We start from the raw sequence: 15,890 nt of genomic DNA, 5'->3' as shown, positions 1-15,890 counted from the left end.
AAATTCTGCCAAGTCACTTGTTTTCCTGGCTAGCTCAGGCAACCCATTCCATGCTCTAATAGCACTAGGGAGGAAGGAGTACTTGTACAAATTTGTCCTAGCATATTGGACGAGGAATGTGCCTTTATCTTGGTGTCTTTCAGAGTATTTTATTAAATTTTGTTTTTGTATTTGAAGATTATGGTTCAGTGTTTTATGTATGATTGCTACTTTACTTTTGAGCCTTCTGTCCTGAAGACTTTCTAAATTTAGTGATTTTACTAAAGGTGTTACTCTAGTCAAATGTGAATATTCGTTTGTTATGAATCTCACTGCTCTATTTTGTGTCTGTTCCAGTTTCTTAATGTTTTCTTGAGTTGAGGGGTCCCAAACGGAGGATGCATATTCTATTATTGGTCTAACCAAGGTTAAATAACATTTTAGTTTTATGTTCTTATTTGATTTATAGAAATTTCTTTAAAAAAAATCCTAATGCTTTGTTTGATTTTTTTGTAGTTTCATCAATATGTGGATTCCATGACAGTTTTTCATTTATTATAACACCTAGGTATTTTGCGTTTTTAGTCTGTGTTACTGGTTTGCCATGAATAAGATAAGTGGAATTAATTTGTTTTAGTTTTTTTGTTACTCTTAACAACTGACATTTTTCTGGGGTGGAAAGACATGCTCCAATTTGATTCCCATTTCTGTAATTCATCTAATTCTCTTTGTAAAAAATCTGTGTCTTGTGTTGTTTTTATTGTTCTATATATTATGCAATCGTCTGCAAATAATCTGACTTTTGTTCCTGAAGTAATGCAATTTGGTAAATCATTTATGTAAATTAAAAATAGTAGTGGACCCAAGACTGTACCTTGAGATACACCTGAGTTTACTGTTATCGGTGTTGATTTAGAGCCATTTATTATTACAGTTTGTTCTCTCCCTATCAGAAAATCTTTAATCCACTGATGCAGTGGACCATTAATGCCGAAATATTTTAATTTTTTAAGCAAACTATGGTGGTGAACTTTGTCAAAAGCCTTAGAAAAATCTAGTAAGATAGCATCTATTTGTTCACTATTATCTAAACCTTTTGAAAAATCATCAATTAGTCCTATTAGTTGTGTTTCACATGATCTATATTTCCTAAAGCCATGATGGTATGGTGTGAGGACATTATGCTTGTCTAAGTGGTTTATGATGTTGCTACATATTATGTGTTCTAGGATTTTACATGTGATGCTGGTAAGTGATACTGGTCTGTAGTTTCCTGGGTCAGATTTTTCTCCTTTTTTTAAATAGTGGGGTGACATTAGCTTCTTTCCAGTCCTTTGGTACTCTGCCCTGGTTAAGTGAAGCCTGAAAGAGTATTTTGAACACTGGGGCTAGCTCATTGCTTAGTTCTTTGAGTAATCTAGCTGGAATACCATCAGGTCCAGATGTTTTATTTGGTTTGGTGTTGGCTAATACTTTTTGAATTCCATTTTCTTGTACTACTATATCTTCTATGTTGTCTACTTGGTTCAAATTCAGTAATATGTCTTTGTCTCCTGGGGCTGAGAATGCTGATGTAAAGTATTTGTTTAGGATGTTTGCTTTAGTTTCATTATCATTATGTATTATGTTATGTTCATCTTTTAATGGTGCTATGCCTGTTGTTTCTATTTTCTTAGACTTAATGTACGACCATAGGTTTTTGTTGTTATCTTTAGATATTACATTGTTTATGTATTCACTCTGCAGCTGTCTGCTTACTTTTTGGGTTAAGTGTTTAATTTTTATATATTTTTTGTAAACTCTTTCTGCATTAGTTTCTTTAAATTTTCTATATAGGTTTTCCTTCTGTTTACAAAGCTTCTTTAGTCTATTATTAAACCAGCATTTATTTATTTTGTTTGATGTGTATTTAGTTGGTATATGATTTTCTATAAGATGGTTTTTAATGAATTTCCAGAGGTCATCGACTGGTTGGTTAATGTCTTTTTCTAATAAGAATGTTTGTTGAAAGTTTAATGCAGCTTGGTGTAGTTGTGTTAGGTTACATTTATTCCAGAGTAAGATTTTTCTTTTGGGTTTTGTATTGGCTACTGCTTTTATCTGACTGTGTATTTTTATGATCTCATGGTCTGATAGACCAGGGATAATATCATAATCAACTACTAATCCAGGTCTGTTGGTTAAGAAGAGATCTAATGAGTTGTTTAATCTAGTTGGCTTTTTAATGATTTGATCTGATTGGTTGTGTAAAGTTTCTATGAAAAGCTCGTTTATGTCCTTAAGGTTTTGGTGTTTATCTATGGTTAGTGTTTTCCAATATGTACACTAACCACTACAATTGAACAAAGCAACTAACTAAAACCCTCTAAATCTACACCACTACCAAACACCAACAAAACTAACCATCTAACTAAATCACTACAACTGCTACACTAGACCTAGATCTACAAATCTACACTATTCTAATACTACAACCAACCCATAACTAAAACCAAAACAAGAACATCTTAGCCTTAGTACCTTACTATTAGTATTCACTAAGAACAGAAACAGACTATAACTAAGCCACTAAGTGGTCTAAGGCAACACAACAAAATAACACTAGATTTAGATTCCCTAGATCTACAAAAGCAATAACAAAAGCAGTAATAAATGCAGCAGAGTAATAGCAGCTTAAAGCAGCAATAACACTGGATTCCCTAGAATTAGAATAGATCTAGAGTCTACAGAAACATACTGAATACTATCAATAGCAGTAATAAATGCAGCAGAGTAATAGCAGCTATAGTAGCAGTAAAAATAGCAGCATGTATTTCAGCAGCTATATTCTGCAGTTATTATCAGCAGTAAAAATAGCCTGTAATACATAAATGTAAAACTATAAATACAAAATCATATATTCTACTAGATCTAGAGCATGAACAACATATTCATATCAGGCTAAGCTGGCCGCCGCCATTTTTAATACAGCATGTTGGGAACAACTGTCAACTCTTTTTAAAAATATTCCAAAAAACTAAATTAAAATATATCTAGCATATTTACACATAGTGTGACATAGATCAAGTAAAAGAAAATATAAAATATTTCTACACTTACTTGATGTCCCAGGTACAGAAATACAACAATGATTAAATTATCATACGCCAGATCACTAAGATCATCAACTGTCACACAGACAGTGATATACTTTACTGACCGCTGGTCAACTGTACAGGATGTAGCCTGGATTTTACTATTTATACTACCCGCCCTAACCCATATAACAAAAGTGGAAGTACAAATATTATTTCTGGCACTAGCCTATAAAAAATAGAATAAAAAAAAAAATAGCTCTAGCCTATAAAAATACACACAAAAAAATAGCTCTGGGAGCGCAAGCTCACATATGTTTCAGCAAGAAAATTCAATGTAAAATAAATCTGAAAATTGTTTTTCAGTAATCGTTTCTAGTAAATTACTTTCTCATTTTAAATCCTGAACAACCTATTGTCGATATTTTTGAAAAAAAAATCATTTGACATAAATTTGTTTTAAGTTTAAAATACGGAACAATTGGATATCGATAATTAAACTATAGTGACTTATTGTCCAAGAATATAAGGGTAAGTCAATGATGCTATTTCAAATAATTGTTTGACATAATATTTTTTATAAAACAATATCCGGAACAACTTCATAGTTTTTCATAGTTCATAGCACGGAAAACACATGTAATATAACTTAGAAGAGCACAAAACATTCGTTGGCATTGATTTGTTTTTCACAAAACATTGGGAACAATCTATTATAGATACTTAAAACTATTGCAATATTTTGGAAGGAACATTAAAGGTTAAATCAGATTTTCAATAGCGTTTCGTGTTTGTTTGTATTATTTATATAAACGTGAGGGATAGACCGACCAACAGAAAAAACGCACAAAAATAATCGTCTTTTATCCTAATGGGGGCACTAAACAAAAAATAAATAAAATCTGATTATTTAAATTTAAAAAAAAAATTAGTTTGGTGTAATATAATGCCACGGCGTTATGCTACTGCTCGAAAGTCACTGCATAAAAAGTCCATTTTAAAAAATGTGCGTGATATTTACATACAAAGTGCAATCTTAGCCTTTATAAACAAATATAAATCTTTTCTTTTAATTTTAGCAGCTAGTTTACCAGAAAAAACACCTTTAACTAATATTTATATTTGTTGTGAACATTTCTTGTACAATTTATAAATATATTTGACTTTGTGATACTGAAAATACACACAAAAATTGTCTTTCTTTGTTAACATTATTGTAACATTGCCTCCCTTACATTTACGTAATTGTTTTATAATTCGCTTGCATAATTAATTTTATAAACTAAACGGTTTGCTTTTAGAAAACCAAAAGTAGCCGTTGCACCTAAACTTTTCAAGTCGCATCGCATGGTGAAATTTTTCTTTTCTAGTTTTCGAGATCTGAGTGTGACAGACGGACAGATGGACATTTGCACAAACCTAATAGCGGCTTTTCCCTTTACGGGGGCCGCTAAAAAACAAGTGCGCCTTTAAAGACCAAGAGCGACATTTTTCCTTTGCAGGCTGTTACAAAAAAAAAAACAAAACCAACACTTGAAAAATCAATACAGCAATTATAATAGTAATTAATAGTACAGACTATCCATTCAGCAGAGGCAGAACTCACATGAACGGCCTTCGTATTTTAAAATATTTTAACCCTTGAACATCAGGTAATATTCATCTATCACTAGGAAGATAAATAATTTCAAGATAATTATTATAGGCCTATATCTTTTTTTTCTTGCGGCTTCAATCATTCTTACTTGATTAGAGCCTTATTCTCTATTTTGCAATTACAAGCTCAAAACATTTGCATTTAAGTGATTAAACTATTTAAGCAGGAAACATTTTTTTTCGAGAAGAATGACACCTAATAGGTATACAGCAACTACATTGTTGAGAAATAAAGGAGCACGCCTATTAACACTGAAATGTTACTTGCTTAATTAAATCAATAAAGCCAATGTTGACTATTTGCTTTGGCGATTTTGGATAACATTATAAATGGAAATAAAGCAAACGATGGGGGGAAAATCTACAATATTACAGATATTCTTTATTCAACTTGTGATTATGACGATTAAGAGTAGCGTTTCTTTAAAGTTAAGCAATGACGTCGATGTTCAAGAATTGTCTAGTGCCGTGAGTCTATTTTCTCAAGACATGTACTGGAATTTAGCCAACAAATCAGACAATGTACTTTTCAGTCCACTGGGAATCCATGCCGCACTATCCATGACGTATCTAGGGGCCAGAAATGAAACAAGGGATGTTATGGAGAAGGCATTAGAGGTAAATGTTTCTCTTCTAGCTTATTTTATCAACAGACTAGACATATATTACCCGCGGCCCGCGGGTCTTAATTTGCTTATCACTGTCGATACTGTCGTTACTGAGAGTTTTTGTAAACAATTAAACGAAATAATAATACTATAGGTAAAGCGAATGCGGAATGAGTGAATGTAAAATTCGGTATTGTCTAATGAAAGATTGTGCGTCAGGAATTCTGAATTCGCAGATATAAGGAACGAGTTTATGTAAAAATGCTTTTGAAACACAAATTTATCTTATCTCCATACAGACGTTACTTCAAAATAGAAGATGATTACGTCCTACGCGTCATGCATTCAGTCATGACTTAAATTCTGTCAAATCACTGGTTTTCCTGGCTAGCTCAGTCAACCCATTCCATGCTCTAATAGCACTAGGGAAGAAGGAGTATTTGTACAAATTTCCTAGCATATGGGATGAGGAATGTGCCTTTATCTTTGTGTCTTTCTGAGTATTTTATTAAATTTTGTTTTTGTATTTGAAGATTATGGTTCAGTTGTTTTATGTATAATTGCTACTTTACTTTTAAGTCTTCTGTCCTGAAGGCTTTCTAAATTTAGTGATTTTACTAAAGGTGTTACTCTAGTCAAATTGTATTTTCATGTGTCAAAGTAAAAAAAAACTATCTGAGCAAAGTGTAGTTTTAAAAATTAGATCTAGAGCTTTTGTAAAGGAGAGTTATCCTTGATCGAGGGATTACGGGCACGACATGGCCTAAATTGTGCCGATGTGCCAAAAACTCAAAACTCAAACTAGGGAAGAAGAAGTATTTGTAAAAATTTGTAACTGCATATGGAACAAGGAATATGCCTATATCTTTGTTTCAAGCTGAGTAGGTGGTGGTGTTATACAGTGTACAGTGTGTAACTATTTAAGTGTAAAGATAGATCTACGTACATGGGCACCAGCAGGAGGGTGCAATGTGGTGCACATGCACCCCGTAGGATTTTGAGTTATCAAATTCAAAAATTTTTTTTTGCACTGTTAGGCCTAAATCAATCAAATTCTAAGTAACAACGGAATGAGTAAAACTTCCACTAAAGTATTGTTGTAAAGATAAGTTAATGTAGTAGATTAGCCTAGGCTTATCAAGAGTTGATGGCCGACAATGTACGTGCACCCGTCTTGATTCTGGTTATCTAATTAAATTTAAGCCCATTTTTTACACCTTTAAATTAATTAACTAAATTAGGCCTATCTAAGTAACAACCTAACAAGTAGAGCTTCGACTAAAGTACAGTAGTAAGGATAAGTCATTATTGTAAGCAACTATAATTGGCAATTGGCTGACCATGTACGCTTTATTATAGGCAAGTAATCCTTTGCACTATAAAGGGTGTGGAATATTCAATGGCACCTTAGTCGTGACGATTTCATTTGCACATAATTATAGTTATTATTATTATATTATTATAGTTATTATTATATTTAGTTAAGGCCTAAAGGCGAAAAGAAAATCGTAATCGGTGGACAATGGTAACTCAATGGTTATGCTTGCCCTGGATTTGGGAAAATCTGTAGGTCACAGCTGGGGCTGCCTAGCCACGGGAAATATTGCATTCCTCATTAATCTTCGGACTCGATGACAATTATAATTAGATTAGTATATTAGGTCTACAGAGTCTGATCTAGACTAGACTAGCTATATAATTTTTCTAGATCTAGATATAGACTCTATCTTATAATATAAATCTCTCCTTCCCTAATCAGGTCAGACGAGAAATAAATGGGAAGATCACTCTCTTATTTCTGCGGATAGTCACCCCACGAAAAAAAAACAAGGGGGGGGGGAGAACACGTTTTCATAGCTCGCTACAGATGGCTGCGCGCTGGACTGTCAAACCCTGCCCGCTCCCATCCCATGCGGGAGGTTTGGACTAGGAAGTAAACTATCGTCAACTCTGAAGGAACATCCGAAACATGTAAAACATTTTACAAACATTAAATAAAAGGGCCGGACTTACGCATTGTGTGGCCCTATTCGAAACGGATTTCTATGCTTTTTATTCATCCTTTACTACATACAAAATTACTTTACGAGCCTTGCGTGTAGCGAAGTCGTACAGTACATCTATTTCCAACATAGATCACGCTCAATAGCAAAAATTACCAAATGTTTCAATCTATCTTCGAGAATAGTTGACATCAAGTAATTCTTCATTAGTTTGAGGTGCGAGAAGCTTCTTTCACCTGATTACAAAATTACGGCTAATGCGTAATGCCATTTTTATTAATAGCGCGTAGGATTGACGTTTTCCACATTGAATGACACCCAAAATGACAAATTTTTTCTATGTATTTCCGTATATTTTAAGGACTTTTTCGTATATTTTGCAAATTCGGGAGATTTCCAGGAGTTCCTGTTAAATTGACAGGAGGTCGCTGGAAATCTGTTTTAAGTTATACAAGGTTACAAAGACAGTTTGTGTGAAAACACAAACTTAAAATCGGCCCCCGAAGTGGTCCAACCAGGCAGGCTTCAATATTTTCAGAAAGAACATCCAAATGAAATTATATCAAAGACAAATGAGAGATAAGAATGGAGAAACAAGATTGACAGATCTTGTGTAGTGCCCCAATGGTGCTGCAGATCAAGGGATGGGTGCAAGTGAATGCAAAGTTAGATGTGAGCCTGGCCTAATTGGTTCCCCTTTCAGACCTTGTGGTCTATAGGGCAGATGATGTAAAGTTCATCTGTTTTTGTGGCCTACGGTTAACGAGGGTGTCATGTAGCCAGCACAACGACCAGCCGCCTTTACTTTTCCCCAACTAATGTCATGTACCCATTAGAGCTGGGTAGACTCAGAGGCGCCCAAGGATTCCGAAGTTAAAAATCCCAGTCTTCACCAGGATTCGAACCCGGGACCCTCGGTTCGGAAGCTAAGCGCTTTACCGAGCCTCTCCTGGACTTTATATAATGTAATTGTTTTGACAGGCTTCATCTGTTATTTGAATTCTAATCTACTGCGCTTACATTCAATTATTCAAGAAAATGAAGTTTATAAGATTACTATTCGTTTTAAATTAGGTCTAACTTATAATGCATACTAATTAGCTTTTTCTCTTTAAAAAACTGCATGCATAACTGATTTTAAAAATTAGATTTTTCGCTTTCAGGAAAAAAAAAAGTAGCCGTTGCATCAGAACTTTGAATGGTCTAAAATATTGTTATGTCGGATTTTCAATATCTTTTCTAGTTTACGAGATCTAAACGGGACAGACGGACAGACATTTCGCACAAAACTAAAAGCGTCTTTTCCCCTTTCGGGGGCCGCTAAAAATTGTTTAATTTAATAATGTATACACCTTGAATTAGTGCGGGTCTTATGAAAGTGCGGACCCTTTGAAAGTGAGGCCCACTGCTTATAGCAAAGTCATACAGTATATTTCATAATAATTCTGTTTCCTACATAGATCCCACTCAATAGCAAGAATTACCAAATGTTTTAATCTATCTTCGAGAATTTTTTTCCATATTGAATGACAACCCAAAATGACAATTTTTTTATATATATTTCAGTATACTTTAATGAATTTTTCGTATATTTGCGATTTCGGAAGAATTCCAGGAGTTACTGGTAAATCGACAGGAGGGCACGGGAAATATGTTTTAAGTTATAAAATAAAATGGTTTAATCAAAAATGTATAGACCTTGAATTAGAGTGGGTCCTATGAAAGTGCGGATCCTTTGAAAGTTGGGGCCCACTTCGGTCGCATAGGTATCAGTGGCCTAAGACCGGCCATGCAAAATAGCGCCGTTTCCCTCAACAGTTTAAACGTAGTCACAAAATAGCAGGGCCGGACCGTTGTAACCAAGTAATATCACTCTTTTTTTTTTATTTCTACCTTACGTTAAAAAAAAGGGGCGGGGGTAATCTACTCTGTAGTAACTATCGAGGCGACAGAGCACGCTCAAGAGTTTGGACACCATGGAAAGATCACTCTTTTATTTTTGCAACTCGGACGGAGAGAGTTATATTAGGTAATTTAAGAGTAGAAAAAGAAAAAAGAGGGGCAAGGAGCAAGTAATATTCATCCGTCACTAAATAGCATAACCGGACTTAACCAATGTAGAACCCTATGCGAAACGGATTTCGCGGGGCCAAGTTTGGGTACGGATACGGATAATAAGTGAAATTTAAGAGTTTGTATTAGAAAATAAATTCGTCTTTGCATTTATTCATCCTTTACTAGGTACAGTATTACTTTACGAGCCTTGCGTGTAGCGAAGTCGTACAGTACATCTATTTCCAACATAGATCACGCCCAATAGCAAAAATTACCAAATGTTTCAATCTATATACGAGAATTGTTGACCTCAAGTAATTCTTCATTAGTTTGAGGCGCGAAAAGCTTCTTTCACCAGATTACACAATTACGGCAGATGCATAATGCCGCGCAAAAGATTGGCCTTTTCCATAGTGAATGACAATTTGTGTGTATATATTTCCGTATATTTTAAGGACTTTTTCGTATATTTTGCGATTTTGGGAGATTTCCAGGAGCTCCTGGTAAATCGACAGGAGGGCGCGGGAAATCTGTTTTGTTATAAAATGGTTTAATTTAATAATGTATACACCTTGAATTAGAGCGGGTCCTATGAAAGTGCGGGTCCTATGAAAGTCCGGGCCCCACTGCGGTCGCATAGGTATAAGTGGCCTAAGGCCGGCCCTGCAAAATAGCGGCGTATGCTACGCCGCCGGTCGACTAGTATAGAATAGTACCTAATAATCTTCTAATAATATAAGATAGGATAATCTAGATAGTTGATGTAGGCCTATTAGATCTAATAATTAATAAACTTTAGGCAGGTAGAGCTAGATCTAGAATAGTGACAATCTAGTGTCAAGATTGTTAAAGTGTGTTTTATATAGGTTGCATCACTCGGTGTTTGGGAGTAACATCCCTTGTAACTGTTGTTGTCAACCAAGATGGCGTAAAATTAAACAGCTGATTTGGTGTCTATAGCTTCTACTTAGAGTTTTCTTATTATTCGTTCATGTTAATCAACATGGTGGCAGCGGTAACAAGAGTTATAGTTAGATTTATATCAGTGGTTGTCAGGACTGAGTTCTGGTCAGCCTGGGTCTTCTGTTTACTGTAGATGAGAAATGGGGGGGGGGCAATTCAGGTTGTTGACTTCAAAAACTGTTATTGTTTTGGATTGTTTCACTTGGTGAGATGTTTTTGTTGAATATAATGTAATTCATAATACGGCAGTGTGGTTTTTTTCCTAGTTCAGGACAGTTGGAATTTCGGATATAGATATAGTCAAAGTGTAGACTCTAATTATTTTTCTGTGCTGTCACTATTCAGTATGAAATATTACGCTGTTATATTGTTTAGTTGATACTGGATATTTCAATTGTCTGAACGGATTCTGTATTATAGTACAGAGTATGTAATAAACATGTTATATGTCTGTAAATTGGCATTCTGAATCTTTGTTCTGTCGTTGTATGTGTCGTTGTGGTATTGCCCAGGACTTGGGTACATTTAGTAATCACCATTGGAGTACACATACGTATATTAGAGAGGAAATGAGTCTTGACTTCATAAATCTATTCAAATTAAGTAAAAAAAAAAGATCTAAAGTGTAGATCTAGAGACAATCTAGAGAGGCTCGGGGTTATTCAGTTACGACGGTAGTCTAGATCTAGTTAAGTCTAGTTTAGATAGTATAGTTTTCATTGAAGATGACAGAATGTCAACTTAAACCTCCAACAGAATTAAACATGATAGATGGTAATGTCAGTGAAAATTTTCGTCAATGCTTTAAAGAGAGGTTGATATGTGAACAGGGATAGTCGTGCTTTTGGACGCCTCCAAGCGAGAGTGTGGCGAAATAAATCGCTCCGCCTGTCTACAAAAATCATTGTCAACCAGTGATTCTCTCAACCCTTCTATGTAGATCTTACACATGAGTACTTTATAGAAAGCAACTAAGACTTCTTGAAAGACTTCACCAAAGACCGCAATTCAAACAGCGATATTCTTGCAAAATGGTATGAACTTCGAGTCCAAAGATTAGTGAGGAATGCAGTATTTCCCGTGGCTGCGCAGCCCCAGCTGTGACTTACATATTTTTGCCACACCCAAGGCAAGCGTAACCATTGTCCGCAGGTGGTCGATTTAGATTTTCTTTTCGCCGTCTGCGTTTGTTCTCGGCAGCAGATTTTCTTTTGGTCTCAAATGTGTATCCCGCGGCCTTCCAGAAACACCTCCAGCTGTCTCGTTCGGAGGCCGCATACAACCAGGTGCTCTCTTCTATGTCAGCCAAGGAAAGTTGACGCCTAAGCTGGTCTTTGAAGAATTTCCGTGGAGCGCCTCTGTTACGTCGACCACCTTTTAGCTCACCAAAAAAAGACTGCCTTTGGCATACGTTCGTCTCCCATACGGGAGATAACTGTCAGATAATAAGAAGTCCCTCTATACTGTCCATACCGGCGTTGACAAGGACATCGCTGTTTGTAGTGCGGTCTTGCCACCGTATGTCCATGATGGAGCGCAAGCATCTTTGGTGAAAGCACTCAAGAAGTCTTAGTTGTTTTCTGTAAAGTGTCCATGTCTCAGAGCCATAATGAATATATTAATTGCAATATTAAATGTCAGAAAATAACCATTTTAGAAGTTACACTGCTAAGACTTTCTACCAAGCCTATAATAGCCCAATAGTTTTACACGAAAGAAGCAATGTAAGACGTGAGCTGTGGTTTTCTATAGGCCTACTGTTGGGGGGACTTTCTATTCTATTCGCCATGTACAATTACATTGAGAACTGACAGAACGAAAAAGCACGCGTCATAACACAGCATCTCTACGCCTAACTTGCTCAAACTGAACATGATATCTAGCTAGCGGTCAACGAGTTTGCGTACGCTGCAGCCTCTTTTGATTTAACTATAAACCTCGGTAAAAAGCTTGGGGTTAGGGCGTGGTGACGAAAGGCCCAGGAGAGTTCTGAATGGATGTATGTGTAAAAGCAGGCCATATCCCTCCACATGCTTTAGCACCACTGGGATAAATGGATGTCAAAAGCCGGTATGAACTTCTTATAGTCCGACAGTCAGGCTGGGCAGGGCACGTATCCCGTATGGGGGACGAACATATATTAAATCGCCATGTACAAATTAGAACTAACAGAACACTAAACTCTTTAGATTCGTAGTCTTTATCTGATCGTTCATTTTCGTAATTACAAAAATATTCCCAAAATGACTTCGGGCATATAACCTTTCTTAGGAAATTATTTAACCGAGCGAGGCTCAGCCACCTGATATTGTACATATTATACCAATAGGCCTATATTACACCTTGGGTACTAACAGGACTCGTAACGTATGTATGGTAGCCCTAAAACAAACTTAAGACCCTCAAAAAAAAAGTTGCTCAACTCAAATTAAAGCTATAGTATTTTATAGATCTAGGTCATGTTTACCATTTCTACATAATGAGACAAGACGGAGAGGTCACGCATGCACAGAGATGAAAATCTCTTAGATCTAAATTAGCCCTAATTCAAGAAAACATAGTTTTTTACTTTTACACATAAACATACAAATAAGTGTCTATTCATTTCATTATTTAATAAAAATTAACCTTCAAATTTGAGTTTACAAAACATTTTTTTACATAAAATTTTTCGCTCTAAATGTAAATAGCTACGTCTGGACATATTTTTCCGTAACTCGCGGCACCATTACATGCGCCGCGTAGTGGTACAAATGAAATTAACGTCATAGGTCATAATATTGCGCATTAAAAAGGCATATTATTAAACCATCTAATAAAATACTTACGTAATACAATTTTCAAAATGGCGCAGCACTGTGGCGACATGCGATTTGTGCTTTCAAATTGAATTTTATTATTGCCTTGATGGATGTATTTTGGATGTTCATTTATTATTAGTTATGTAGATGACTTCTGTCTTTCAAGGTGGGCTCCACAATGAGTATTTACATTACATACGTTACTAGATCTAGATTTGTTCAACTTTACTTATTTTAATATAAATAAAAGAAGAAAATGGCGACCCAAGATGGCGGCCGATCTAGTCTTAGATCTATCAATTATGGTAGAGACCAACTCCTCAAACTTTTTTTAAAGAGGAAGCCTCTTCCACCATGTTATGCACATATAAATTGTCTCTACCCTTCCTCTGTTAGTATAAGGAAAAGAGGGGAAAGGGAGGACTACGTCAAAGACTGAGAAGAAGAGTTTTTCGCCCACCACTTCCTACGATTATTCTAGCTAACGTCCGCTCAATTAGAAACAAAGTGGATGAGATACGTGCCCATGTACGTTATGACCACGTTTTTAGGGAAAGTTGTCTATTGGCATTTACTGAGACATGGTTAGAGGAAGATGACAACGACAACCTGATTGCTATTGATGGTTTCTCTTGCGTGAGATCTGACAGAACGGCTGAGTCTAAGGAGAAGAAAGGTGTGTGTGTGTGGGGGGGGGGCTGTGTGTACATCAACCTCAAATACTGTACCAACTACACGGTTAAAAAGAGAATGTGCTGTCCGGATCTAGAACTACTGGCGCTCTTATTGAGACCTTTTTATTTGCCACGAGACTTTTGTGTTATTTACATTGTCCTTGTTTATGTTCTGCCTACAGCCAAGACAGAGGTTTTAGCTGGAATCATCGCTGACGTAGTGCATGGGTTTCAGACAAGATCACCGGACGCACCAGTAGTTATTTTGGGTGATTTTAATAAATGCACCTTGAAGGTTGAACTACTCACCTTCTATCAACACATCTCATGTCCAACAAGAGAGAACAGAACTTTGGACTTATGTTACTGTAACATTAAAGGAGCATTCACATCTCGTGAAAAGCCACCACTAGGATCATCGTACCACAAAACAGTACAACTGCTGCCTAATTACCGCACGAAACTTAAAGAGGGCAAAGTCATTCAGAAAACCGTACAAGAATGGACTCAAGACAACATTCTCAAACTACAGGGTTGTCTAAACTGCACCGACTGGAATTTGTTTAAAGAGACCACTTCAAATCTGGAAGAATGGGTCGAAGCAATGACGAATTACATAAAATTCTGTACTAAGACTATCAGTACTAAGAGTATCAAGATATACCCCAACAATAAACCATGCGTCATTGCAAAAATAAAACGGCAAATCATCAAAAAGAAAGCATATATGAGTGGCGACAGACAGGAAAGGAAAATAGCACAACGTAATCTCAGCGTCGCTTTTGAGGAAGGGAGGAGAAACTACCACACCAAGCTGGAGGACTCGATTAAGATAAGTGACATGAGACAGGCGTGGGGTATCATGAACAAAATGTCAGGAGCACAAGTCAAAAGTAAAAATAATATTGCTACAAGAGACGACAAAACATTATCCAACGAGTTAAATGATTTCTATTGTTCTTTCGACACTAACGCTTTTAATTATCTAAAACTCAAATCACTGGAAGATGTCAAAGTTTTAACAACTGTTTATAATTAGCGATTACTAAAGAGCAAGTCTGCAACATTTTCAAAAACGTCAACCCAATGAAAGCGGGTGGTCCTGATGGTATACAAGGACTAATCTTAAAAGAATGTGCTGAACAACTAGCTGAACCTTTCCTAGAGATTTTTTCCACTTCATTACTAAACCACGAGATACCATCTGTGTGGAAGTATTGAGGTCAGAAACTTTCGGCTCTAAATAAAATTAAAAACAGATGTTGTCTTTTGACTAATAAATTGAATAAACTCTATTTTGCGTTATTTTTAGATTTAAATCATTGAGAGTTAAATATTTTACTCTCTTAAATATACGTTTGACTATACTTTTAATGAAGAATACACATTTTAAAAATAAATCTAAAACCGACTTTCATTTTATAAAACGTAAACAAGACAGCGAGACCTTCATTGGGTTAATATCTATACTAATTTTAGATCTACACTATTATACAGAAAACATTTCAATTTTTATTTGTCTACATATAGCTTACATAATTAAAACAAAAATAAACAAAAACTTATTTATTTTATAAGTAGATCTAGGTCTAGAATATAGATCTTTACACAATCATTCTATCGGATCGCTCTATTTTGACGGAAAGGGGTGTTAGCCATTCAGGTTATAAAATTTTCCACTATACTTATATTATTACAATGACTAAAATGTAGGCCTCCTAAGCAGACGCACAGCAATTTTTGAATTGGTAACGATAATAATAAGCGATGCGTTTCATGTAAATTTTTTAGGTGTATGCTAATAAGAACAAGTTATCACTAAGCGTTATTCATTATTATCCATGGAGAAATACGTTAGCAAGAATGAAACTGCGAAAGAGTTAAATGAAAAGCAAGGAACCAAATGAAGGTACAAAGAAGATTACATCGAATATGGTTTCATATCTTCGGGACCTGAAGATTCTCCATTGCCATTCTGCCTAATCTGCAATTCAGCTCTGTCGAATGAGGCCCTTGCTCCAAGCAAATTGAAGAGACACTTGAAAACAAAACATCCAGCTGTAAAAGCGCAACCGAA

At 35.7% G+C, this 15,890-nt stretch overlaps 1 protein-coding gene across 1 annotated transcript in view; it reads left to right on the top strand.

Annotated features, from left to right (window-relative positions):
* Positions 1-4,973: 4,973 nt before the first annotated feature.
* The window catches only part of LOC106078809 (serpin B3-like), a 32,938-nt gene continuing 22,021 nt past the window's right edge, over positions 4,974-15,890 (top strand). Inside the window, exon 1 of the mRNA XM_056015581.1 lies at positions 4,974-5,327. Coding sequence (XP_055871556.1) covers positions 5,040-5,327 — 288 coding nt within the window. The 5' untranslated portion in view covers positions 4,974-5,039. The remainder of the gene's footprint in view (positions 5,328-15,890) is intronic.

Source organism: Biomphalaria glabrata, chromosome 17 (genome assembly GCF_947242115.1).
Source record: "Biomphalaria glabrata chromosome 17, xgBioGlab47.1, whole genome shotgun sequence".
Taxonomy (NCBI): Eukaryota; Metazoa; Mollusca; class Gastropoda; family Planorbidae; genus Biomphalaria; species Biomphalaria glabrata.
The sequence above is the reverse complement of the archived record's forward strand: the minus strand, read 5'-3'. Positions and strand labels throughout refer to the sequence as shown.